Source organism: Gavia stellata, chromosome 18, assembly GCF_030936135.1.
Source record: "Gavia stellata isolate bGavSte3 chromosome 18, bGavSte3.hap2, whole genome shotgun sequence".
In the NCBI taxonomy this organism is placed as follows: Eukaryota; Metazoa; Chordata; class Aves; order Gaviiformes; family Gaviidae; genus Gavia; species Gavia stellata.
In genome coordinates this window covers 17,839,858-17,867,060 of record NC_082611.1, presented here as the reverse complement: position 1 = coordinate 17,867,060, position 27,203 = coordinate 17,839,858, and the positions used below count along the sequence as shown (strand labels likewise).

Genomic DNA, 27,203 nt, shown 5'->3' with positions numbered 1-27,203 from the left:
AACGCTCGGAGGGGTTTAGCGCAGTATGGAAAAGGGAAAGCCTCCGTGTCCTCACCTGGAGCAGACCCCAAGCGCCGAGCCACAGGTCCCGTCTCAGCCTTCCCAAACCCCCCCAGAGCAGTGGGACACCCCGGGGTGGGGACACAAAGTCGCTTCCGAAGGTCCCTCACCCTCCCCGGACAGCGAAGGGCGAATCCCATCCAGGTCCCACTGCGGGGGCTCGGCCGATCTTGGCTTCTTTTGACCTTGGCCCCAGGAGCCTGGTCCAGCCTCCCCCAATCACCCCCCCCCCCCCAAAATCAGGGCATTCTTCAGGGCAGGAGGATTTCCGCTTCCATCCAGCCCCGCCGGGGAGCCGGCGCTCGGATGCTGGGGATGCTCCGATGCTCGGAGCCACCCCTGCGGAAAGAAGGTCTCGGGGCAGGAAGAGTAACAGCTTTTAATCCGACAAGAATTGATACATCATTTAAGACAATACTGTTTTTGCCTCTTTTTTCGGGACTTCCTTCACATACCGGTTGGGAAAGAGGAACATTTTCGGGAAGTAAAGTTTTTGTGGGTTTGGTTTTTTTGTTTGTTTTTTGTTTTTTTTCCATAGGGACTTTAAAGCATGGTGCATGTGCAAGTCAGTGCTTTGTTTGCTTAAAATTTTTTCCCGGTGCTTATTTACAGTTACAGTACCTCTTTGTGAGCGACAGGAAAAAAAGACGATTGTTTGAACTGGGGATCCGTGATCCCAAGTCGAGAAAGGCAGATCTCCAGTATTTATATATTTATACATATATATATGCTTTTGTGTATACACAGATACATTTCTCTCTTCTTTAAAGTATTAAAAAAATGATCAACCTTCATTCTATAAAAATACCTACTCTACAAGATAGAAAAATTTTCCCTCTCCAAGTATACACTGATTTACACCCAAAGCTTCTCTGGAAATGTACATTACGTGGCTTCTTCCCGCGGACTCGGGGCAGGGAGGGGAGTGGATGCCGGGGACGGGGTGCAGGAGCACTGGGTGCCCCCCTCGGCCAAGGTTTTTGGGGCTCGCCCCCACCCCACTGCGCCTCGCACAAGGCCACGGGGGGGTTGAGCACCCAGAGGCGATGCGGTTCAAGAGGGGGGTGGAAGAGGGAGGGTCACGGCGGTGGCGATTTGGCCGGCTCCGGGTCCTGGGGGCCGGCAGCGCAGGGGGCCCACGAGCCCCCGGGACCCCCCCAGGAGGGACTAAGGCTGCGGTAGCTGCCACCTCTCCCGGCCAGCGGCACCCTCCAGGGACAAACGCCTCTGCCACCGCCCCAGCGTGGGAAAAAGAGACATGCCGCCTGCGTGGAAGCGTTTCGGGGAAGAGCAGGCCCCCCCCCGCCCCAACCGGTGGCCAAGGGATCGCTGTGGCTTCTGCTTTCAGGCCACATCGGCATCTCTAAAACCTGACAAGCAGGAAAAGAACTGCTTTTTGGGACCCGACGTACTAAGTGAAGCCAGATCCTGGGGAGTCCGCGGGCTGCCTCCTCCGGGGAGCCGGAGAGGAGCAGGTCGGTTAAAGCGGGCACTCCCTGGGCTCGCGCTACGCCGCGGCCGCTTGTGCCAGCAAGCCAAAAGCTGTCCGATGTAAACATGGCTTTTGTTTCCCAGGGAGCTGCTGATGTATCCTCTGGGCTCCTCTCCCCGCCGGCATAGAGATTTCAGCTCAGGCTGATGCCAGGGACTGAGAAATAAGAGCAGAGGCTCCGGCCCCTGCCACGGCACAGGCGGAACAGCGGGGAAAGGCGGCCGGAGCGGGCTCTCCCTCCAGGACCGCAGCTATCACCAGCAGAGCCCTGCTCCGGCTGGGAATGGCACAGGCCACTGTCCCCAGGCCAGTGACCTTGGGAGGCAACGTCGAGAGCTCAGCCCTCTCCGCCGAGGCTCCAGACCTGACCCCGACCGTCCTCGGCCGCTGCGTGCCCTCGCCAAGGCGGGACGGGCAGAGACGGCCAGGACCAGCCTCCAGTGCAAGTTGAAGAGTCGCAGCCTTTCCCCCAGTTCCCGCAGGCTGGACAGACAGCATCCGTGTGTCTGCAGCTGGGACCGAGGGGACCTCTCCTCCCAGAGCCAGCCCGGCTCAACAGACACCTGCAGCGGCCGGCAGAAGAGCTGGGAGCAGGGAGGAGGGCAGCGGGAGCCGTGAACGCCAAGGCGTGCCGACGGTAGCGAGCCAAGGACAGTGAAAATAAATAAGGAGGCAGGTGACAAAGTGCGCTTACGCCCTGTCCCAAAAACAGCCGCTCCCCTGCCTCTTTCTGCCACCGGCGAGCGAGAGAGGAGCCAGCTAGCTCTCTGCACGCAACCCCGTCCCGAGCAGAAGCGGCAGGGCAAGGGTTAACTGTGCCAGCTGAATGAGGACATTTGCATTAAGTTAATTAAAAAAAAAAAAACAAAACACCAAAAAACAAAACCTCTACAAGTCTGGGACACATTTCCCTCTTTCCCAGATCCGCCCCAGTGAGTGAGTGTGTCAGGGACACTTTGGCAAAGCAGATACTTGGGCCGGACAGGGCAGCAAGGGAAAATGTCAGCGCTGCTGCTTCCTCCTCCATCCCGTTATCCCGCAGTTCAGAGAACCCCTCTCCTTACAGCCCTCGCGGTGGCAAGCTCCTGTTCGCACCCCGCGCGCCAGAGGGTCTGACGCCGCTGTCGGGGCAGTTCCCAGCTTCCTCCGGCTGTCCGTTGCCTGTGTTTCTTCTCCAGATTCCCTTTCGCCCCTCAAATCCAGAAGGGTTTCAAAATAACGGAGTCAGACAACAAAGCCTTGCTGCTGGTTTTCTTTTTCCCTGGTCCGCTGGCTAATTCACCCACCGACCTGACGCGATGCTTCCTTGTGCCTTCATCAAGAGCAAAGACATTTCGAGTCCCTCTTTATCCTCTCAGAGCACCAAATCCACACCCATCGACGAGCGCACAGCCGGCGGCTCTCGGCCACCCTTACTTAACTTCCAGGATGGAGGGGTTCGTCTCCATGATGGCCACGATGATCCTGTCGATGTAATCCTGCAGGCGGAAATTGATCTCCTCTTGCTTTTGAATTGCTTCCATGAGCTGCAAGGGAGGGAGAAAGGGAGTGAGCGGTCACCGCCTGCCACTGCCCAGGGACAGAAGCGGGGCTTCTCGTCGCTCTGGGTGCCCACGGAGCTTTCCCCCCTTCTTCATTCCGGCCTGGGATGTTCCCGGCCACGTCTCAGCGGCCAGGGAAAACACCCTCAGCTTCTGGCTCTGCTCACTCCTGTCCTTCCTCAAGTTCTCAGGCCGATGGGAGCCTGGAGAAAGCAGGGAGCATGGCATCGCCCTTTGGCCCCCGAAACACCCAGGTGTGTTTCCCCACTTCTTGGGGTCTGAAAGGTTTAATTCCGACGCTTACGTGGGCTCGCACACCACTACCTGGGGTACAGCCACGGAGCAGGGAGAACATGTGCCAGAGAAGCCACGATCTCCAGGGTAGATGTCCCAGCTCCCTGGGGTTTTAAGACAGCTACAGACGGACAGACACACCCCGTGTTGGCTGGTCTGTCCCGGGAAGAGGAAGGCAGTCACAGGGCAGGCAAAGCGGAGCTGCCAGCATCAGCAAACTGGAAGGGAGCAGCTTCCCCTATTCCCAGGAAGGAGGGCTGGCAGGCAGGGGAAGTCCTGCGAGCTCTTCAACTAGTTCTGTGGGTATTTCTTTGCTCACAGCAGCTTTCAGGTGAATTTTGGGAGCGAGCTGTATCACAGAGAGGGCCACATCGGCTCCTCCCAGACTCTCGCTTGGCTGAGAGGAGAGGAGATGCACCAGCCACCCCGGGAAGATGCGGTCTGAGGTAAGCAGTACCCCGTGGCACGTACCTCGTCTCTGGAAACCGAGCTGATCTCCGCTGCCAGGGATTCGGAGAAGGAGGCTGAGAAGAGATTCTTGGCTCCCTGGATGCTCAAGTTAATGATCTGTCCGTTCAGTTCATCGTTCTGCTCCTTCAGGTTCCTGTTATCCTGTTCACAACAGACAAACCAGATGCTGTTGAAGCACGTGGCGCCCTCAGAGCAGGTCCAGCCGGGGAAGGCAGGGGCTTTCGTCCTAACCAGCAGCTCACGCAGCGCTGGGAACAGCGCACGGTCTCCTGACTCAGTCTCGGCAGAGCCTGGAGAACCTCTGGAAACATGGGATATGCTAGGGAAATCCAGGGGACACAGCAGAGAGAAGGACTCTTGAGCGTACGTGCCGTCCTTCAGAGGAAGGAGCCAACCTCTCCCATCCCAGGACAGGAGAGCAAGACAGCAGCGGGCTGCCGGATCCACGGTCAGTTCCTTGAGAGGGAGTCCCTGGACTCCCGCTGATCGCTCCTCCGTGTCAGGGAATCGGCATTGCCTTTACCAGACCGAGCAGCCGAGACGCTTCCCTCCCTGCCCAGCCCTGCATACCTGCTTGAGCTGCTTGATCTCTTGCTCCAGCTCCGTCTCCCGTGTCCTGCTGTTGTACTCCTGGAGCCCCATGCTGCTGCTCCTGCCTCGTCGCTGCTCAGCTTCCAGTTTGAAGAGCTGCAAGTGCTCGAGCTGCTTCCTGAGGTCCTCAATGAGCTGCAGCACAAGGGAAGAGGACAACCAAGTGCTGCATCCCCTGCAAGTCCGGCAGCTCGCACTGGCCGTGGCTGGTGTGACAGAGGGGCTGTCCCCCAGATGGGAGCGACCCCATCGATTGCTGCAGCAGGATTAACAGACCCTTTCTGGGGGGACACATGGCTTCCCCTTCCTCTCCCACGCCTCTAGCGAACAGGAGAGGGGGAGCTACTTAAATACGTGAGAGCAGCCCTGGAAGGACTTTGTTGGAGCAGCAAAGGTCCTGGCTCTGGGTCTGCAGCAGCAGACAGACCCCCCCAGCAATGCGGGCAGCTCCCTCCCGCCACAGCGCTGTGAATCCCCGTCTCACCCGGGTGCTCTCAACATGGCCAAAATGACAATAATTTCCACTTTGAGGCCCAAAGCTCCTTTTTTACCACAACAGCAAGCCCTGCCCGAGCCTCCAGCTGGAATTACCGACTGCACAGACACCCCGAAGGGGCTGGGGGGGGGCTGCATTTCTGCCCCTGAGCACACAAGGAGCTGGCAGCTCTCACCCAAGCAGCCTCGCAGCCCTCTCCTCCTGCCTGCTGGCTCCACGTGCCATCGTCACCACGCTTCTGCCACCGCTCCTTCCACGCAGGAGAGAAAAGGGCCCCACGGGAATGAGCCTGGGTGGCACGGCCCCACTGGCTTTGCAGATGAAGACACGCTCGGCTGAATTTTAATGCAGGCAAAAGCGGCAGATGTTATATAGCTATACTGCTGTACTATCTTTCTCTGCCCAGGCAGGACTAAATGCTGCAGTTATATTTATTTTTGGAGAGGCTGCCGAGGCCAACTTCCCCACATAGCCCTAATTTGGGGGAATAGCAGGACAGGGCTGTGGCAGGCAGCCCGGACTCTCCTTACCTCCTGCGTCGACTCTTTCTCCTTCTGAAATTGGTGCCTCTCCTGACTCAGCTTGTCCCCCATCTTCCTCTTTTTCTCCTGCTCCTCTGTGAGCTGCACAGTGAGGTCTTCAATCTCATCCAGCAGCTTCTGCTTCTCCTGTAACGACACGGAAGGCGATAGTCACAGGGCTCGTCTTCATTCCCACTCGCTCAAGGACACGGCACACGCTGAGCACCGCGGGGAAGGCTCTTCTCGCTGACGCATTCGGCTGCTCTGCCTGCTGGGATTTCATTTGCTGTCTGAGGGCTTCAGAGCCCGACTGCTTTGGCAGCAGCGAGAAGAGCCGCACGCCAAAATAGCACTGCTAAGAGAGAGGCAATAAGAGATGACTCAAGAATAAATGCGCACAGGCAAATATCCGCACTTGTGCGGCTTTCTGGGCAGCGTGGCGCTGGCGTGGGACGTGGCTTGGGCAGGACTGGGGCCAGCACGGGGGCTACAGGCCAAGAGGAGACATTAAATCGTAAGGCTCCTGAGGTCTGAATTTCAGAAAAAGCCAACAATCCAAGATCTTAAGCCACTGTGGGGACGCTCATTCTCAGTTTCAGATATGAAAGAATTTAACTGAGGACTGACCCAAGAAGGAATATGACTAGTTCCAGCCAGGATGTAAAACATACAGCCCAGCTCTCCCGCTCTGGCCCCTTCTTGTACTCAAAGCCGTGGCCCAACGTTCGAGCTGGCGGGTAAAGCTTGTCACTTGGCGATGACGACAGCCCTGCGCAGGACGCTCCCCCGTACAGCAGCACCCTTCTGCCTGTCACCAGTTCACCCCCTCCCCAGGCTCACCGCTTCCAGCCCGGCTCTCCCCCTGAGGAAGGTTTTGGCTTTCAGAAAGCCAAACATGCCACCAAGACCCCGGCCAACGCTGGTGCTGGATGGCCCAGGCCACAAAGAGGTGAGGAACCGCTCCGAGGGGGAGCTCCAGCTGCTGGGTCTGGGCGCGCTGCTCCACGGAGCAGAGCACCAAAAGCACCACACCAGCAGGAAACGCAACGCTGACGGCAAAATCCTGATTTCGGACAACGGGCAAGATAGCAGTTCGTCAGCAGGGCTCCTCTCGGCAGCAGGGAGGGGCAGCGATTGCACCTCTCGCTCCTCGTTAATCCCATTAACTGTGGAGAGAAGCAGCGCCGCTCTGCAGAGAGATTAAGGATCAAAACCAAACTTTGTGTGGCTGAACACACCTAGGCAGGAAATTTATCCTCCGACGCACGGTGGGTTTCCTACCCCCAGCCTCAACGCACTGCGCTTACAAGGTCTTGGCAGACAAAGACCACTTCGCCATGGCCAGGCAGAGATGCAGTGCTCTCCCGCAGGCTCAAAGACTGGATGAAATGCTTGGGAGCCTTCAAGCTGGGCAGAGAGGTTTGATTTCCCTTAAATTTTAATCTCGCATCTGCCACAAGCTTGAACAGAAACCAAACACAGCCTTTGTAGCAGATGTTACATCTGTAACCCACATTCTCTCCAAAAACAAGGATCTTGTCCATCCCGTGGAGACTGCGGTGCCTCGGCACGCCTCCCACCCCGGCCCCGCCAGCAGCTGCACGGCCTCGAATCCTGAGCAGGGCGAGAGGGGAGAGGATCTGGGAGATAACCCGGCACTTTGAAGACTCAACACGCAAATCCCAGCGAGGGCTTATCTGCCCGGGCAGGACGCAGATAGGGGAGGTGATCGTGCCCCTGTACTCGGCGCTGGTGAGGCCGCACCTCGAATGCTGCGTTCAGTTTTGGGCCCCTCCCTACAAGAAGGACATTGAGGTGCTGGAGCGTGTCCAGAAAAGGGCGACGGAGCTGGTGAGGGGTCTGGAGCACAAGTCTGATGAGGAGCGGCTGAGGGAGCTGGGGTTGTTCAGTCTGGAGAAGAGGAGGCTGAGGGGAGACCTCATCGCTCTCTCCAACTCCCTGAAAGGGGGTTGTGGTGAGGTGGGTGTTGGTCTCTTCTCCCCAGTGACAAGCGACAGGACAAGAGGGAACGGCCTCAAGTTGCGCCAGGGGAGGTTCAGGCTGGATATTAGGAAAAAGTTCTTCAAGGAAAGGGTTGTCAGATGTTGGAACGGGCTGCCCAGGGAGGTGGTGGAGTCACCATCCCTGGAGGTATTTAAAAGACGTGTGGATGAGGCGCTTCGGGACATGGTTTAGCGGTGGACTTGGCAGGGTTAGGTTTACGGTTGGACTTGATGATCTTAAAAGGTCTTTTCCAACCTAAACGATCCTATAATTCTATGACGTGGACTGTCCCGCTGTGGGCTGCAGGGCTGGGGACAAGCTTCCACAAGAGGGCACGAGTCCCCTCCTAACCAGCCGGGACAGGGCTGCCACCGCTGCGGCTTCCCGCAGGCTGCACTGTCACAGAGAGATTTATTAGGGGTTTGTTAATCCCAGCTTCCAAGCCCAACACTGGGAACCCGCACGGATAGCGGTATGGGACAGCTCTGGTCCGAGGCGAGGCCTGCAGGGACTGGAAGGCAGAAGAAGCCGATTTACTCGTTACATTAAACGGATCTCACGCAGACCCTTCGTGTAAATGAGAATTTCAGCTCCGGCCATGCGAGGCCACAGGTGGGAACCCAGAAACACCGCTCCAGCTCGGGCAGCCCAAGCACACACGGTCCTCACCTCCTCAAGTCTCTCAATGTTGGCTTTTAAACAAGGGACGCAGGATCTCAGCTCGCCGTTCTCCTCATCCAGTTGCTGCAGCCTGCGACAGTAAAGAGACGCGTAAGAAACTCACCCGAACATCCCAAGTGTAGGAGACTTGGTCGCAACATCGCTAGGAATATTAAACCAGGACCTGCTGAAGGCAAGCCAGCAGGGATTTATCTTTTCAAAGCAAACCCTGAAGCTTCCACTATTTCTACTCCCAGGGCAAAAAGAGGGGCAGCCACAGGACTTCTGGCGAGTCCGCCGTCGCCATGCCTTCCTCAGCCAGATCCAACGCTATTCTCTAGGCCAAGGGCTTCATCAGCCCGCGGGCAAGCTGCAGCACTAGGCACCCAAAAGCAGACACATCGCCTGGGCAGAGTCGGAGAAGGGGTTCAGAGAGGGCTTCAGCTTCACATTCTCCAGGTAAAGTAATATCCATTTGTCATGGTAACTGTCCCGCTACCAGCCCGGTAAAAAACCCCACTGCCTTCAGTTTACTGTAAGGGTTGAACAATAGCAAAACACGTTCTGGAAAAGCAGAAAAAAACCCGTCGAATAAATTAAACCTCTCCCGTATCACTTTTTCCTTTGGAAGCACCCTGTGCAGGACACTGCCTGATGGACAACTCTTCCTTCTCAGATATTTGCCTGTTTCCATGAAGGTGGAAAACATCTGAGCATCAAACGTACTTCCACGGGTCATCCATGGGAACAAGCACTACCAAACCACCTCTTCATTCACACGCTGCGGGGCAGGCCCACGGATGGAGAACGTGAGGGAAACGTCAACTGCATCAGGGAAATTCAAATAAAGAGTCTGAGACTAGGTTCGTGGAGGGGCTTGACTTTGGAACGAAGGTAGGAGAAGTAGCCAAAACTCATCTAATGACTTTCGTTACACCTTTAACCAAGTTAAACTCACTGGCTACCGCACTTTGTCTCCCCAAAGGCTGCAGCTGCAAAGCGTCAGCCCGTACACGTACTCCAGCGTGTACGTGCGGGTCCGGGAGACCTGCCACCACCCAGCCCTGCCCCAGCCCCACCTGGCCTGCAGGTTCTCAATCTCAATGCTCTTCTCCCTCTCCATTTTGCTCAGCAGCTCCCTCTGCTTCTTGATCTCCTCCAGGAGCGTTTGGTCAGCTCTCAGCTCCTGCTCCTTCAGCTGTTCCTCGAGAGCGTTTGCTCTGCGGAGAGGAAAGAGAGAGAGAAGATTAACCGCTCCTGATGGCTCACCCCCGGCACGCTGCCATCCCAAGGGAGGGATCAGACTCTCTTCCCAGCCTTTCTTCCACCCCAGAGAATAACCGGGAGAAGCAGACTGTAGAAGAGAGCGAGCTGTCAGGGGAAGTGCCCCCGTCGCCGTTTCAAGCAGCAGGTATACGAGAGCTTCACTTCGTCCCAGCAGATCCAGTGGGAACGCAACACGGTCCATGAAATCCCCAAGGACACTACTGTTGACCAACACAACAGTCAAATAAAATAAGCCGGGGCGTACATGCTGCTATTGTCTCTGTCTAGTTTTTTTAAGTCTCCAGGCTGCATCAAAACCCTTTTTAAGGGAGAGGCCAACAAGGGTGAGAAGTGAGGGTGAAAGCACAGCAATCATTTTATAACCCACAGCCTGTGGGTCACAGTGACAGCATCACCCAGAACGAGCTACTTAATCAGCATCTCATCCCAATCCTCCTCCTTTTCACTCTCCCATTTTCCCAACAAGAAGTAAGGGATCTGCAGGTCAACTTTCTCTGTGTGCCAGCGTAACGGCAATTGCCACCCGGTCCTGAGGCTGTGACAGTACAGGCAGCGGCCGCCTTTGCTCAGACGGGGCAGAGGTGTTGGCCAGCACGCCTACCTGCCCGCTGCAGCACATCACCCAACCCCAGCAGCGGTCCAAGAGCTGAGCTTTGCCAGGAGGCCGGTGTGTTGGAGTTCACGCAATCGCTTTGCATGGGCGGGCGGGGAAGGCTTTTGCCAGATGAACCCATTCTTCAACCAGCAACGAGTACGCTCGGGGCTTTACTTGATGAAAAGCCGACTGACGCTTCTGGGCCAAGCCGCTGAAGTGAAAACATTTCCCTCGCTGCAAAGTTTAGCAGGGCTTACAGAAACCTTTGCTTGAATCGCTCGGTTCCCTGACACGATTGTTACTTAACAGTCTTACAGCCCTATAGATAAACTCCTGCCAGGTTTATCTGCCGAGGGTAAATACACTGCTGGAAGAGAGAAGCCTGCCAGATTAGTAAAGACGGCGATTACATCAAATGGGATCTGCAGGGCTACACCCCAGCCAGGACGCGAAAGCAACAGGATCAAGGCTGGCTGCGGGGAGGGCAGAGGTGGTGGTAAGGACCCTGCTGTACCTTCCACCCACGTCTAACGGGTAAAATGAAGTCCAGAAAGAGTTCATACAGAGCGAGTATGAAGTATATATCCTTCCTGAATGGGAACCTTTCCAAGAAGCATGACTCCCCTGCGGTCCTCTGAGCCAAGCCCTGGAGCTCCAGAGCTCCACAGAGACCTTTCAGGGTGGACACGTGGGGCAGGGAAGCACACAAAAATAGGTGTTAAAAAAAAAAGTCTAGAAAGCACTGTTATAGTTACGTGCAACTGAGCAGAATATTGCAAAGGAGATATTTGCCATGTGTGCCGGCTGAGCTGCAAGCCGTTTCCTGCGCTCCTGGGAATTTGCCAGACACCCACGAAAGCGTGTGCAGAATGCCACGATCCCACACGAGGCCCTCGTGCAGAGCAGGCAGCCTGAACCCCGGCTGGGTTTAACCACGGCTATCCTCTGCTGGGGTGGGATCGGATGGCGGAGGGCAGAGCTGCGAAGCTTTCCTGCTATTTTCTGTCTGTCTCCCTTCTCTCCTGCTGTCTCCCTTCCCCGCACGCTCCGGCAGCTCCTGCCCGCGTGCCGGCAGGCACAGCTGGCCCACAGGAAAGGCACAAGGTGCTGGAGAACGCGGAGGGGGGAAAAGAAAAGGCACCACAGGCCACGCTAAGTTGCATTTTGGCCATGACGCAAGCCAGGCTCCCTTACCTGTGCACGAGCTGCAGGTTTTCCTGCTTGAGGCGGCTGTGCTGCTCGCCGTTAGCAGCCGTGTCCTTCTCCAGCTCCGTCACCCGCTTCTCCAGAAAGACTACCTGCGCGACGGGAGAAAGGAGGATCAGCCGCCCGTGCTTAAACCCGCTGGCAAAGTGGCGCCGGGTGCCGGAGCAACTCCCACCACCCCCAGCACGCCGCACGGGCGCTCTCCGCTCACTTCGGGGCCGCCGCGGTTTGTTGTGTGCCGATTCCGAGCCAGTCGCCCCAAAGCATCCTTTTAAAACGTCCCTTTACACCCTTGTTTCTCAGTTTTGGATGTCTCCTGCGTACCAATACAGGGCCAAATGCTTCACTCTTTCCTTTCTTCATACCAAAATCCTACATGGATGTCTAGAGGGATCCCACCTGGATCACCAGAGCACCGGTGCGTCCAAGTGCAGCCCCAAGCCTGGGGATAACCACCCGCTGCCTGAAACAGGACTGAAAGACCCTGGGTTCACAGCTGCGCGGGGAAGGATCAGAGGTATTTTCTCCCTGTACCCATACAGGGCTTATTTCAGCTGTATTTTGCATTTTCATTCACTTTCCCTAAATAGCGCACAACTTTGACGAGCAAAGGGGGTCGGGAGCGCCCCTCTACTTCCCACCCAAACAGGAGTGTGGGTGGGTGGATGGGGAACGGCAGAAGGACAGAGTTCGTGGTCCCAAAAATCCCATTTATACCCGTACAAGAACAATCACGAGAGGGTCAGTTAGGAGCATGTCTCCAAACATAAGTCCTGTCGAAGAAGTACGTGCACGGTTTCCCAAACCACATGCCTTCAGGAACATGAGTGTTTTATTCAACTTTTAGACTTGGAAAAGTACTGATTTTTTAAAAAAAAGTCTTCTATGCATTACAATTATGCATTAGTGGTCAAGCACGGGGACAGGCTGCCCAGGGAGGCAGTGGAGTCACCATCGCCGGAGGCGTTCAAGGAACGTGTGGACATGGCACTGCGGGACATGGTTTAGTGGGCATGGGAGTGTTGGGTTGGTGGTTGGACCTGATGATCTTACAGGTCTTTTCCAACCTTAATGACTCTGTGAATTATAGCAGAGTGCAGCCACACACATACTTATTTCTCTTTCACATTCTGCTCCATGCAGCTCTTTGTCATTCCAGAATTAAAAAGCCATTTTCAAGGAGTTTCAGCAAATGCTGACACAAGCCACAACTCATCTATCTTTACCTCTCCTGCGAAAGCTGTTTTTATTTAGGGAGGGCCAAACAAAAGCTTTCTTCTGCTCCTGCCCCGCTCCCATCTTGCCCTACAATCCTTTTCTCGTAACACCCCAATAAAACCCAACGGGACCAGCGCAAAAATCAGCTTTACATCTTCACGGCACGAGCAGCAGCAGCAAGAGCGCACGAAGGAAAGGAAATCCTCGTTTCGCATCAGGCGACTTGGCTCATCTCAGAAAAGCAGAATTCGAGGACATCTTATTACGTGAAGCAGAAATGAAAACGCCGCCTGCAAACAGCTACGCCCTCCTCCCGGGGAGCTGGAGGGAAGCCACCCGCACTGCAAGCGGGGCAGCGCACCTCCACCCCTGGGAGAAGGCACCAGTGCCACCTCCTGACTCAACCCAGGACCTCCGCAATTCGACTCAGAGCGCTCTCCTTCTCCAGCCCCTCCTCGATACGGAGGGCTTCGGAGGTCCCACCTGCACCGCTCTAGCCGCCGTCAGCCGCGCAGTAAGAGAAGCTTCAGCCTAACCCCTGCCTGGGGATCTCGGAGCACTGCAAGCCACTACACGCTCCGGGACAGCGTAGACAGCACTGCTCTTACCTTGTCCGTGATGTCCTCTTCTGCGCACTCCAGCGTATCCCGGTAAGAGCCCTCCATCATCCCCACGGACAGCGCGCTCGTCTGATGCAACTGTCTATAACAGAGACAAACCACCCCAAGCCCCAGCAACACGAACATTAGAGCGAACATCGCAGGACATGGCAATTTCAGATGACAACCGCTCTGGCAGGATCCGGTCCCCTCTCTCCCCTCCTCAGCCGCCACCTCCTTTTCCAAGGGGATTTAATAGCACTGCTCCTTCATGGGCTGCAGGATTTACAGCAAAGGACGGCGTGGGCCAGGTCCTTCTCACCACCACAAGCTCCAACGGGCAATGAAGCTCACCGCCTCGGTGCGCCCGAATAACAGGGCTGAGCGGGTGGCTGCTTACCGGCTGAACGAACGTGCCCTGCGAGGGAACCGCAGACGTGGACACATGCTGCTGGGACTTCATACCATGATCATTTGTTCTTGCTCTTTGGAATGGGAAGAGATAAGAGCTCACTCTCTTCACTTTCTTTCTTTAGGAAGGTACCAAGGCCGTGTATTATCCGGCAAAGGACAGAGTACTCCACTCTAGCCGCTGATAAGGCTAATAAGAAGTGGGGGGCAATGGGTGTTAAGTGGAGGGAGGGGAGGAAAAAAAAAAAACCAACCCTGAACCTGTTGTGAAACACCTCAGCCCACCTCCCCGCACCAGCCGCGACAGCCGAGAGCGAGCTAATCATTAGCGAGGCTTTGCGCCATTGGCGTCTGCAGCTTTGCGGGATCTGAAGGACACCCCGTGGAGGGGCAGACCTGTGCTCTTAACCCTCGTGCTATCGCTGCAGATCAGCTCCGTCGCCTCGCGGCACGAGAAACCGCTATTGCCCCGGGGAGGGGTTGTTGGATTCCAGCTCTGTGAATTCCCAGGCGGATGCTGCCTGGAGAAAACCGCTCTGCTCTCCCACTGCAACGTAAATGGTGAGTAGCCTGAGCTACCTGTGAAGCCAGCGCTGCTTTGAGCAAGAGGTGAATGAGAAAACCACAGAGGTCTCTTTGAACCTCGATTTTTCCGAGGAATTTGTAACGTAGGCTCTCAAATTCACCCCGCTACGCAACACGCTCATGCAAATATTCATGAAACAGAACGGGCATTTGCCGAAGAGACCACAGCCGAGTACCAGCCTTATTTTGCATCCTCACCCTGAGTATATATTTAGATTCTAAAGTCTCGGGCACATTTGTCAGTTAAATCATGCCAAGCACAACAGGGCCTAAGCAGCTGAGATTTCTTGGCACAAGCAGAACCCGGATAATAAAAATCAGGAAAGAGCCCTTACCAAAATAAAATCAATTTCCTAAAAGCAAATGTTTTGGTATTATTCAGTAATCACAGTATTTGCAACAAAGGGCTTGCTTTGGGCTGATCTTAAGGATCTGGCTCTCCTCTGCAGGAAAACGCCGTTATCTCTCTCATTATCACCAACTAAACTCGACTGCTCTTGAATTAACCAATATTTACCTAAGCCCACAAGCCCCAGTCTCAGAAAAGCATCTTGCAAATGGCCAGGAGGGCTCAATCCCCCGTAAGACAGGACAGCTCCATTCCCAAAAGTTTAACTCAAATCCTCCCTAAATTTGCTCTGTCAGACACGGGAGGAAAAAACTAGTCTTAAAACAGGAAACCTGGGGACAGGCTGCTCCCTTCGACCTTCTTTCCTGCCAGTGTTTTTAACAAAAATCTAGAAAGTAAGATGACCGCAACTAGGAAATGTAGTATCAAGGACCTGCTTCCTTGCCAGGAGGGGAAACCGTGCCAGGGGAGACTTGCTGACCGCAGGAAAACCGGAGAAGGGAAAGGTGTGAGAGCACAGCCGGGAGGGAGAGGCGTAGAGAAGCTGCTCGGGTCAGCGCAGGGAGCAGATGGAGTGCCAGGGCACAGGGGTATGAGCATCACCCAAATCGAGCTGCCTATTCCTCTGCAGCATCCCTGCCCCGCTCAGAAACGAGCAACGAGAAAGCCAAGGACTGCAGAGAGCAATCTCCCTCCCGAGCGGGGCAGAGGTAGGCAGGACAGCTAAGATAAGCCTCAGAATACTCTTAAAAGCACGACAACGGGGGAACAGGAGGGATGGTGAAGCTGGGAAAGGAAAGATGAGCACGAGGTGTCATTGGGAGGGGACGGACCCTCTGCCCCAGCGATTCAGAGCAAACTCTGCAGCTTCTCCTGTGCAGGCAGGGATAAAAACGCCCCCAAGGAAAGGGTGACCGGCACCACGTGAGACGGTCCCGCAGGACCGCAGCAGCACAGCGTCGAACCCTGGGGTGGGGTTACCTGCAGCCGCCCCCCAGGAACCCCCCAAAGCCCCTGACCGAGCAGGGAGGGCTGCTCCTGCAAAATCGTGTGCTGAGGATTACACTGAGCAAAGTAAAAACAGAGCCAAGAGAGTCGTCTAAAGTGGCCGGCTTTTTTGGGGTGCTGGAGAAAGCCCTCCGAGCGGGTGTACCGACTGGTTCGGTCTTCTAGAGGCTCTGGAGACCCACCACGGCGATGCCGGGGAGGAGACAGCCCAGCCAAGCAGTCCAGAGGGACGTGTCCTTCTAGAGACTCCTTCCCCGCTCCACGTGCCCCCTGCCAGGGCAGCGGCAGGACGGAGCGGGGAAAGCACCCCTACTTTTGTCCTGGCAGAAATCAGGTTGACACCAGCCTCCAGCTGCGTGCACGAGTGAGAAATCCCCATTTCAGAAAAACGGCTGTTGCAAACTCTATCGGAATTAAACCTGCTTTTCCCCAGTGCTATGCAACACGTCCAGAAGTAAGACGCCGCAAACTTATTTTGACAGCCTTCCTTCCGCGGGCCTGGCAGCTTGTACGGGCACCCCTCGCACCGAGCAGTAATAGGAGTATGAGCTTACCTTGCCACCTTCTTGCTTGAGAGTCTTTTATTTGGACTGTAAAATGAAGAAAAAACAGGAAAGAGTTAGGAAAGCTGACAGTGGAGAGCAAGGGAAACAGGAACTGCAAGCACTCCGGGGCACATCCTTTGCTCTGAGAGGGGAGCACCCACGCGGCATGCACCACCCGTGCAGCCCGGCCACCCCCGGTAAAAGGCAGGCGAGGAAACCGCTCGCGTATTTAACGACGCGGCGATAACGAACCAAATGGAACAACGCCGCAGACAACCTCACCGCCTCCACCAACGGTATCGTCTCACCGGCTGATCCCTGTCCTGAAAGCTGATCCCCAAGGAAAGCGCTAATAATAGCGGCGCGTTTGGTGGGCTTCAGCCCTGCGCCGAGGGCAGCCCGAGCTCGGTCTCCGGCACCCCGCAGCACCCCAGCCCTCCCTCCCCTGCTGCCCCCCCACCCCAGCAGCTCCCTGGGGGACAGGGCGCACCTCCCGCCCGCTAACGGGCACTTCCATCCTTCCGCACGCTGGTTTGCGCTTCTCGCAAAGATTATTCTCGCTGTTTGGCTTTGGATCACCAGAGAATTGCTGCCTACTTGTAGCTCAGAGATTTTAGGAGCTGTTGATCGTGTCCCTTTCTGGATTTTAAGCACGGGCACTGTTACAATCGCTGGGGAGGGGTACGAGCTCTCCTTTGCACAGATAACTGACGGAGATCACACACCCCGACTCCGTATATGCCCGAGCCAGCTGCCACCATACCACAGCGGTCAGGGTTTAGCTAGTGCTCAGCGTGACCCACGGCACGAACAGCCAAGGTCTGTGTCACCCTGCCCCTGGGGCTGGGGCTGCGGGCTCTCCCCGCTGCGAAAAAAAAGGGCCTTTTTCAGAAACGGCTACTTGCTGAGATGCTCCTTCCAGTCCTTCGGTCGTGATGGATGCAGCTGCATGCTAATGATGCGAGCGGGGCTGGGATCTCGCTCCTCGTCTTCCACCCAAACACACACTGTTGTCAAAGAGATGCCACTGGGACACATCACTGATACCAAATCATCACCGAACGACGGCAGCAACCACTGCTCTAGCCCGAGCGGAGAAGCAGCAATTGCATTCCTTGGTGCTTAGCTCAGTTTAAAGCAAAAAAAAATAAATAAAATAATCTGGGAGACAATTCCTGCCCAGAGCTGCAACAATTATATTAGTTCTTAGAAGGAGGAATTACAAATAGCTGAGGACAATTTTCTTTTTTAAAAAAAAAGCGATGACCGACCAGGGGCTGTTGTCAGGGTTACCGGCCCTCGTGTCAAAAGTGCATCCTCAAACCCCAGGTTTCCGAGGAGCGCAAGAGCCGCTGCTGGCCGGGCTTCAAGGACGCTCGGCACCCACCCGAGGGGAGGAGGTCGGGCCCTCGCGTTTGCCAGCAATTGTAACGAGTCACGTACCGGAGAGAGAAAAAATATTTTTCTCTGCGAACAGCTTATCGGAAAGCAGTGCCGGCACCTACGGGTCTCTCCGGAGGGGATGAGACACACCATCGCTGCTTCAAGGGCACTAAAACAAAACGTAACTTTTACAAAACTGGTTCATCCCAAGCTCCCGGCGGATTTCTTCCCTGCCTCCCCGTGCCGCGGGCTCGGGCAGCAGTGCCCCGATGCTGGGACCAGGCTCCCCACCTTATTTCCGATATAAAAACACTGTATGTACGCCCACAGCCTTTAAGAGCGAGGCTGTTACACGGCAGCTTGGGCTTCACCCCAGCCGCTAGCATCCTCTGGAGCGGGTGTCTTCAGGCTTCGCCTCCCAGGCACGGCGCGAGGCTGCTTGGCCCAGATTTTGGTCCGGTTTCTGCCCGCAGTCTGGGACTCGTCCCCTTGCACCGAGGGCTTCACGTCGCCGGGAGCAAACAAGAGGTCCTGCCACGTCCCACCTGCTGCACAGGGACACCTCTCACCTCCGCACCGCAGAAGGGGCGGGTGATGCCCCTTCCGTCGGGTCAGTGCGCAGGGGCGCTTGGAACAAATTTCCAGCAAATTTGTGTACGGGAAAGCCCGAACACAGATGGAGGAACCGCACCTACTCGCCCTCAGCCCAAAAGGCGCACGTTAAATCAAAACCTATGGAATTCTCCCCGCGACAGCACGGGACAGGGAAGCCTCCTCTGGAAATGCCATCCATCGCAGGAGGCTCTGAGGCGTTAGCTCAGCTTTGCAGGGAAATTTGGCGGAGAAAGCCCGAAATGGAGTGGGGCTACTGGCGCATCCAGGGAAGTCCAGCGCTCTCCTTAATAACTGCATAACCTGAGACCCATCGCTGACCCTCAAGGCCTCCAACAGCAAAGGCAACTGTTCACCCAAGAAAGAGAAAGGGAGAGAAGTACTTCTTCCATTAAAAAATTTAAGATCAAGCTCCTATTTGTTTTCCAGTTGTCTTCCCATAGCTATATAGCCCAGGAGAGCTCCCATGTCACACTGTCCCTGTAGAGGACAGACGGAGACCAAGAGCATGACCAAAAACCGGGCTTGAAAAAGCACACCAGAAGCAAGAAGAATGATTATCATTAATACCACCGTCCTTCCACCCAGTGGACTGCAAACGGGTCTGCAAAAATAAACAAACAAATAGAAATCCCTCCCCACGCGTCCAATCCGCGAGTCCAGCTGCTGGTTGGTAGATCTCAAACGTTACGTTCGAAAGCTCACGAAGTTCCTACGCGAAGGCCCCGGCATTTATCACGTCGACCCGGCTAGCGGTGGCACGTGAGTGGGCAGGCAGCTGGCGAAGCCGGGGGAAACAAGATTTTACTGCTGCAAAGCGAGAACGTCTACAGGAGAGGTCCCAAGCTGCAGAGAGCAAGCTGATGTTTTCGGGTTACTGCTGCCGCGGGAGGACGGGGTGTATTTACCCTGCCAGGTTGAACCAGCAACTCCGGCGTGCCCCCACGCTGGGTATTAGCGGCCAGAAGACCTGGCGGTCTTTTCCTTGGTGACAGAAATACTGTACACGATCAGCTTACGGCTTTGAGTCCCGATGCAAGGACTGCGTTACTCGGAGCGTGGCGAAGCACCCACCACTCAGCAGGACATGCAAAGAGGCTGCCCGGAGCAGAAGGGAAGACTCTCGCTGTCTGCCAGCCTCCGTGGCTTGGATCAAAGGAAACTTCTGCTCGCCCTCCGTCATGTTATCACAGCCTTTACCACCTGGAGTGGCTCACCTCGTTCGGTGAAATTCATCCCCTCTCGCAACCAGGAATCAAGCAACGCACCAGCAAAGGAAAGCCGTGCAAGACAAGGAGAGTCTTCCCTTCAAGAACATCATTCCCAACACTGAAACGGCCACACGCATGCCCAATTACCTATTCATTTCAAGATCATTCAGGCGAGCAGAAAGATCCTCGAGGCGGTTGATTTGTTTGTGGCACTGGCTACAGTAAAACTCAAATGCTTCATCTGCGATAATGCTGTGCAGTTTCGCAGCGAGCGGATTGGTGCTAGAGAAATCACAAGGGTCATTTTAACAGGACAGAACAGACGGGGCCGATTTTCGTCCGTGGCTTCCACAAGCTGAGCGTACGTTGGGGTAGGGGAGCTTTTGGTGTGAGACGCGAGACTGGCAGTTAAAAACTTCAGGGCAGATTGCGTCACCTCCCCTCTTGATTTTAGAAGCCAAATCGCAGTCAATATGGAGTTGCTATAAATTAGCAGGACTTCCACCGCCTTCCCACCCAGAGACTTACAGCAGCTGAGCTTGGCTCATGTTTCCAAACCCCTGTGCCTGCCGGCTCTTGCGGAGGACCCCCCCGAGGGCGCAGGGAAGGCGAGGTGCATGCTTCCCACAAACCTACGCAACTACAAAATTTATTTTATACCACGATTTTCCAAGCAACCCGTCTCAGGAGGCTCTAGCGATGGTCCTGGTTTGCCTCGGTAAACGCAGAGCGAACTCGCGTACCGCTGGACCGGGTGCCGTGAGCCAGATCTTTTGGTCAGTCGTACGGTTTTCCAACGGGATGCTTTAAAAACAGAGCAGCCGTGCTGCTGCGGACCCTCCGCTAGTAATGCACGGAGTCAGATTTGCATTGCAAAGAGCTCCCCTTTGAAGCTAAGCTCAAAAAGGTGGTTGCGATTCAACCGCTTTCTCCTCCAAAGTGAAGCAGAGAGAAGCTAAGCAGCGGTGTTGCCTCCCCGTAGGGAACATCGTTTGGCAAGGGGACACGGAGGTCTACACGACTTTTAACAGCCTGGGGAGCTAACGGGTCCGATCAGCGCTTCATTTTCAAGCGCTGACGTGGAAAGCAAGCTGCTGAGGCGTTCACCGACACTTGGCAAACCAGGGAGCCATTTCCCTCACCTGACATGACTTGGGCAGGACAGGGTTTGGCCAAGGGATTCTGAACAGCCACGGGTTTGCGTTACTTTGGGGCCAAATATACGCCGCAAGTCCTTTCTGCAGGAAAACACGCTTCTGGAAGCCACGGACTTTAATCAAAGAAAGGTTAATAGTGAAAAAACAAAGCAGTTCAATAAGAGAGACAGGTAAAGGTGTGAGCAAACACAAGCAAGCTTAAAACCAAAAGGCATCGGAAAGGGCTGGTCAACCCCGTGATACAGATCCACACTGGCAAGTCCTGGCCCGGGAGAGGCTGAGTGCCGGGGACGCCCCAGGAGGGGTCCCCTGGCTCCAGCACCTTTGCGTAACCCCTCACTGAGGTTTTTGGGGGCAGTGGGGTGTCAGCAGCCCAGCCATTCCCAGGGTCAGGCCTCTGAGATTGTGCCATCCGTACAGTATTTCCAAGCCCCCTTAGAACAGGCAACGGGACAACAGTAAACACCAAGTTGCTCACCTCTTCCCATTCCTGCAGAAAAAAAATAAATTGAAAAACATTCCCCCTACCCTCTAGGGCAGGTTTAGACCCAGGATAATCATTATCCACCAGCAGTCACTTCAGTTGCTCGGGCTTTGCGCAGGGTAAGAGGCGACAGAAGCTTTGTGGCACCTGGAAGAAGCGATGGGCCCTTTTCTGGCTGCGCGTGAGCCCCGTTCGGCGAGTCCTCCTCGCCCCTGCCGGGAGGAAGAGCGAGCTCACCCGCCTGGGTGCATCGCGGGGCGAGGCGTGAACCCCAATCTTAACAAGCGTTAATCAAAACGGGAAAAGCAGCGTAGAGGAGAACCCGCAGGCCAGCCTGGCAACTCTTCGGGTGCGTGCGGATATACTTGGCCTCTGGCCGCGTTGGTCGCTTGCCCGCTGAGTGGGCGAGAGCTCAACCGCGCTGCGCCTCGGGGCGTCCCCACCTACCCCGCGTGGCAAGCTGCCACCCCCTGCGCCACACGCGGCCTTCCTGCCTCCTCCCTCCGTCTCGCGGAGTAACGTTCACCTTCCAAAGGTCATCGGTGCTTACTGGCACAGCACGGCGGCAGCCGAAACCGGTGCGTGCAAGGAGGTTTTCCTTTCAGCTGCCGTTTGATTCCCACCAAGCGTTGCAGAGAGGCTTCTCTTACCGGACGGACGTGCCAGGGAAGAGGTGGCAACCCAAGAGAAGGGATCGCAAACACACACGCAAGGACTAAGCAGGAAAACGCAACACCCCATAGTGTTCCCTGGAGGCTCTTGGTTCTTGCATTAGTCCCCCGGTGAAGATCTGGAGCCGCGGCAGGAAAATTTGTCGACTTTATTCCCACTTAAGAGACTCTGGTAACAGGCAAAGGGTGCGTGGTGATGTGACCGTTTACAAGCGATACTGTCCCGCGTATGCAAACCACAGCCAAAAAAAAAGTTCAGCCAGAACCAGCGATATCCTGTAGTTCTTTAAGATTTCACCACACTTACATGCACTGGAGAGGCAGGGCTGTGTTCAAAAAACCAGCACAATCTCAGAGAACGATCAGCTAAGGACCTTCACGCACGCAACAATAATCCAAGGTAAGGGCTAGACCTGAAAAGCATGAGGAACTCCTCCGTTTCAAAACAGAACCGCATTCTTTACTCCGGAGGTTTTGCAGGGTTTATCTGCAGCCTGTCTCCCTAGCAAGCCCCAGGAGCGAGTCTCCAGCGTAAACCACCACGAGCTGCGTGGCCACGTGCCGAGTGAGCACCTCCCGGCAGAGGAAAGATGCTGCAGAGCACGATCTCGTAGATAAGATCCAAGAGACAGAGCAGCAGAAAGAAGGGAGACGGTGCCCTGACAGAGGAAGATTTGAACACTGGGAGCGTAGGCAAGCTGGGAGCTGCAGACTGATATTAAAGAAAAAAATTTAACTGATTGCAAAGCTCCTTTAGCTAAGTATTTTCTCACCAGGAGCCTTCTGGACTAGGTTGGAGGCCCACACTCAAAAGAGAAACTCAAAACGAACACTAAGGCTGGTTTTTATCCGAGAGCCCTTCCTACGCTGCAGCACCAGTACAGCCATACTCGGCACTTCTGCACCGCGCAATCAAAGCGTGGATGAGTGACGTGTCCCTTTCACCGCAGCGTATCCCATCACATCAGGCGCTGGAGCACTGGTTTCCTGAAGCGATGGGTTAGGTAAGCTTTCCAGCAACACTCTGCTATCGCAGGTTTAGGTAACACCTTCAAAATTTGTACCAGCAAAAGAGAAAGTCAGCCCTGACCTGCAGCAAAGCGCAGGCACAGAGATTTGACAGTTCTTCCCTGTCAGCCCCGTGCAACCAGAATCACCCAAACTCTACAAAGGGCTTTGGGAAGCTGCTAGAAAACAGGCAGGCAGCAAAAAAAAAGTTATGACAAGTTTACGCTGCTGCAGAAAGGTCACAAACATCTATAATCCCAAAGGAAAAAAGTATGTTCTTGTCTCCAACACAAGCACATGGCTGGTAGGGACCACTCCTGCCCCGCGCAGAGACGCGCTGCCCGACGGAGGAACGTGTCCCCAGTGTTACCTGTCATCACAAAGACTTTGTGGGCTGCGGCAGCGGTTGATCATTCCAGCTTTTACTTTTTTCCCTTAGAAAATAAGCATTGACGGGTTTTGTACTGTCATACCAGCTCGGGCTGGAAAACCAGCGCTTCCCCGGTTTCAGACCCCAACGCAAGGAGTGCAGGAAAACGCGACAGCCTGCTTCTCGCTCCACGTATCCCTTAGGCTGCCTAGAGAAGGAAGGCTGCCGCAGCTTGTGCAAATCCAACCAAGCATCATATCAAAGCCAAAAATACAAGCGCAAGAGAGAAGAAAAACCAAGACGTGTCGTCCAACAGGACCAGGGGTAAAGCTGCATGGCGGTTTTCTCTAGCAGAAGGTTCTGTGAGGAGCCACATCCCTAATAAGAGCGGGAACGTGATGCTGTCCTGGACGCATGTGAAACGCAGGCTGCTCTTCCACCTGCTGCCAGGCTTTAGTGCCTCTGGATGGGAGGGTGGGCACTGTTTAGGAAAAGGAAAGACTGAGGGAGGCAACTCCTCTTCCACTTCCAAGCCGATTATCCCCTTGTATCCAAAGTTTGCCAAGAACCCCCTCTTGCAGGTCAACTGGTGAGCGAACCCAAAGGAAACAACCGTCTCACACAGAAAGCACAGGCGAAGACACTAAGCAACCGAAACCGGTTAAAACATCGCCAGCGCTGCGCTGAGCATTACCTGGGAGACAGGAACGAGGAGCTATTAAAGCTGCTTTCCCCATTACACAAGCTGTCCGAGAACAAATCTGCTTCATTCCCTTCTCCGTAATCCTCAAAATGCTCCTCTCCGCTAATGACCGTAACGATGGAGTGGCTGAGGTCCGAGCCCAGGGGCAGGTCGTGCGGATGGGATCTGTGGGAACAGAGGGGAAGGCATTAGAAGGTGGTCACCGCAGCAGCCATTCCAACTGCATCCAATACATCCGCTTTCCAAGTCATGTCCCCTATTTCGGTTGACCAGGCGAGCTCTTCCTTACAGTGCAATTCACCCTGTGCCTTGAACACCGAAGGGGCAGCCCAGGCACCACCGGGAAGCACGCAGCAATTTTTTTTTCCGCAATAAACCAATGCTTTTTCACGCAAGCTCCCCTGGCAGCCGCGACAAAGGATTTGGGGGCAGTCAGACTTGCAAGACAGTAGCCAGGGTTGGTGGCAAGCCCTTGCGCGACACGGACGCAGCCAAAAGCACGGCAGAGTAAAAGCTCAGCGTGTCCCAAGGGCACCCTAAATAGTTTTGAGTTACATCGTCAGCCTACGTGCCGGGCTCACGCTCATTTATTGCTGTATAATCCTATCAAGAGCCCCGCACCGGGGTTTAACACCGTAACCCCCCCGCCACGACACAAATCCCAGCGGTTTACGGGCAGCTGCCAAACCCGGCAGGGACAGACCCCCCGGCAAAACAAAGGAGCCCTTTCCCCGCTCCTGCTGGGAAAACGCCGTACGCGCCCATGACAACCTTGGAGCGGGGGAATGCTGTTTCATGTCTTTTTAACACTGGATCCAGAAGGCTGTAGTGCATTAAGCCTCAACCTAAACCCTGAACACACTCAGCACGGGTCCTGGGACGTCCCCTGCTTCAGAGGGGACACAGCTCAGCGCAGAAGTCATCGTTTCTGTAAGCACCTTTTCACGGGCGCAGCGTTGTACGAAGTCAAGCCACCGTGGCTGGTGCACCCGCTCTCAGAGGACCTTCCTGCCCAGGACTGCAGAGGTTTTAAAGTTAAGCTGGGGGGAAAAGGCAGGGGGGATGTGTAAGAACCAGGCTGTGAAAGCAGCCCGCGTGTTTATGAGCCACAGGTATGTGTTTTGGGGGGACTAGCACCGCTCTCCTCTCCAAAATTCAATGCTAAAAAAAAAAAAGAAGGGTTGCATTATTATAAAAACTGATATTTCAAGCTATGCCCCCCATCTTCATCCACTTGCTAGGAGAAGGAAAACGGGGGTATGACTAGATTGCTATATTAAATCAGAAAGGAAAAAAGATTACACACAAGCCATTTACGATAAAAACCTGCACCATCTGAAGGATTTGCCCTTATCCCGCTAATAAAAACATGTCAACCCTCCAACCAAAACAGCAGCAGATCTCTATTTAACCGCATACGAGTCCATTCCAGCTTGCGGGCACCCGCACATCCTCCCTGTGCGCTCGAGAAGCGCTGTTATTCCCGCAGCGGTATCCGTCAGAAACCCATCCTCCCCGGCAGTGAGTCAGACGCTGCACCCAGCAAACCATTGGCGAAAGCATTGGAAATCTCTCCAAGAATAGAAGGCAGGGGGGTGGAATTTTGAACTGGCAAGCAAAACCCAACCCTAAATCTCTAAATTTGGGGCTGTGGTTTGACAAGCACCCGTACAGAAGCAGATCTGATCAGGCACCTGGGAACGCTCAGCCAGGGATGCTTCGGGCAATAAATAGTAGGAGTTATTTCACATACACCTATTGGGGGCTCTAGCGGTCTTGAGATCCAGAGTCCAACTAATCTTTACCGCACCCAGCCTAAATAACCACTTAAGCTCAAACCATCTAAGGTATATTGAGCTTTAACAGCTACTGAAAAGCAGCGTTGAAGCTCTGGTTCAGTCCATCAGCTGCGCTGGGCGGATTGTACTTACTGACTGTCCCCTGGAAGAGCTCTGGGCATTAGAGGTGTAAAACTGTTGTCCTACCTGGGGTTTGATGGCACCAAAACTATCCCTCCACAGCTTGGGAATAGATTTCCAGAGGTTTCCGTCTCGAGCCTTCCAACTCTTCAAGACAAATGAACTTTTTCCTTGGTTTTTTGGCTAGCTGGAATTTGCGCCCATTTAACACACCTGGCAACAGGCACCACTGCGCTTGGACAGAGCACCCAAAGGACACCCGCCCTTCCCAGGCCTGGGAGTAGCAGGGAAGCCTTAAGAATAACAATCTTAAAAAAAAAAATTCCCAAGCGAAGTATTTTGTACCTACAGGCAGGTAAATCCGAGGCACGGCATTTTCCCCAGAAGACGAGAGCGCACGCAGGCTGCCATGGCCCCTCCAGAGACACTCCACTCGGTGGTCCGGGAGCTCCGTGACCGATTATATCCCGATTTAACTGTCACTGAGCTGAATGTGCTCGGGCAAGGAGAGCCTAGCCAGCTAATCTCATTTTTTTCTCTAATCCACAGCACCCTTTCAGCCCCGGCGCTGAGCATCCAGCAGCACTGACCGCTCACTGCATCTCTGCTGTCCCCAGATGCGATTTTGGGATGGGAGGGATGCCCGGTGCTTTCGAAAAGCAACGGGAACTGTAAGTACCCGAGCACCAGACCTGAGTGGTGCGGGTTCGGCCAAAAAAAATAATTCTGTGCGTTAGCAGACCTTAAGCAATGACGGTTCCGGAGGTTTCAGTGCAGACCGGTGCTCTTGGGTCACTATTAAAGGAGTTACTCCCTCCCGTCCTGCCTTCCCAGCATCCCAGTTTCGCCCCCAAAAAATACCTTTTCTTGCAAAATCTAGGAAATGAGGCGGGCCCAGGAGCAGTTTCGCCAGCAGCGGTTCAGACTCGGGGACAAAGATCTTAGCTCACGCTTCTGTGCTTCAGGCACAAGTTTAAAACTAGTTATTACAGGAGGTGGTTGCACATCAAAGGGCACACGCGTGTTTAGGTAAAACAAGAATACGGTGAGTTCCCCTCCTGACTTGAAAATTACATGTTGTATTTCTGGCTTAAGTGATAGATTAAAAACTGCAAGTATTTCAGGTGTTTGGATCATCTGAGAACTTATTTTAGAGGTTAAAGATGCTAATGAGGGTACAGAAGTTCTCCCAAGGCAAGCAACGATTAACTCAAAGAGATTGCGAGGCCGAGCTCCAAAACAGCCTACACATGGTGCAGTCTAATTATTATCATTATTCTTAAAGAAGAGCTATTTTGGTCTTGCATGAAGTTACAAATACAAAGAACAAACCAACCGGTTTCAGCAAGACAGACTCAGCCCACTTTATTTTAAATCCTCAGGCTGCGTTTGCCTCGGTTCTCGTCTGCTCCCGGTTCCTGCCCCGCACGGGGAGTTATGCTCCTCGCCGTTCCCACTCACCCATGCTCCGGCTCCTCGATGGGATCCGTGAACTCCGAGTGCACAGTGGAGTCGATGGCACTGTCCGTTTCTACTTCGTCGTGCATCTCGTGATGTACTAATGTGCTGGTGTCTTCATCCGTGAAGGTTTCGCACTCGCTGTACGTGCTCTCTGAGCCCATGTAAGCGCTGTCAGTCACCTCATTTGCCTGTTAAAAAAACACAAGAGGCAAGAAAATAAGATAGTATGGCTACGCGGTTTCATTGCAGAGCAGGACAAAACACGTATGGGGCAGGTAATTACTGCCGCGG

General features: G+C 54.6%; 2 protein-coding genes across 3 annotated transcripts in view; both read right to left on the bottom strand.

The window, feature by feature from the left end:
* LOC104252220 (nucleoside diphosphate kinase, mitochondrial) overlaps positions 1-27,203 on the bottom strand; it is a 320,155-nt gene that overhangs the window by 221,972 nt on the left and 70,980 nt on the right. The window lies entirely within an intron of this gene.
* RAB11FIP3 (RAB11 family interacting protein 3) lies at positions 424-27,105 on the bottom strand. 2 transcript variants are annotated; one of them, XM_059826632.1, is made up of 12 exons: positions 26,913-27,105; positions 23,524-23,697; positions 19,287-19,421; positions 15,943-15,978; positions 13,045-13,138; positions 11,207-11,310; positions 9,210-9,350; positions 8,140-8,221; positions 5,476-5,613; positions 4,429-4,584; positions 3,859-3,999; positions 424-3,078 (listed from the first exon to the last, which is right to left on the bottom strand). In XM_059826632.1, exons 1-12 carry the CDS (start codon positions 27,071-27,073, stop codon positions 2,965-2,967), a joined length of 1,476 nt encoding a protein of 491 aa, XP_059682615.1. In that variant the 5' UTR covers positions 27,074-27,105; the 3' UTR covers positions 424-2,964. The 2 variants fall into 2 exon arrangements, with proteins under 2 accessions (XP_059682615.1, XP_059682614.1); XM_059826631.1 differs by lacking the exon at positions 19,287-19,421 and having other exon boundaries at positions 26,913-27,086.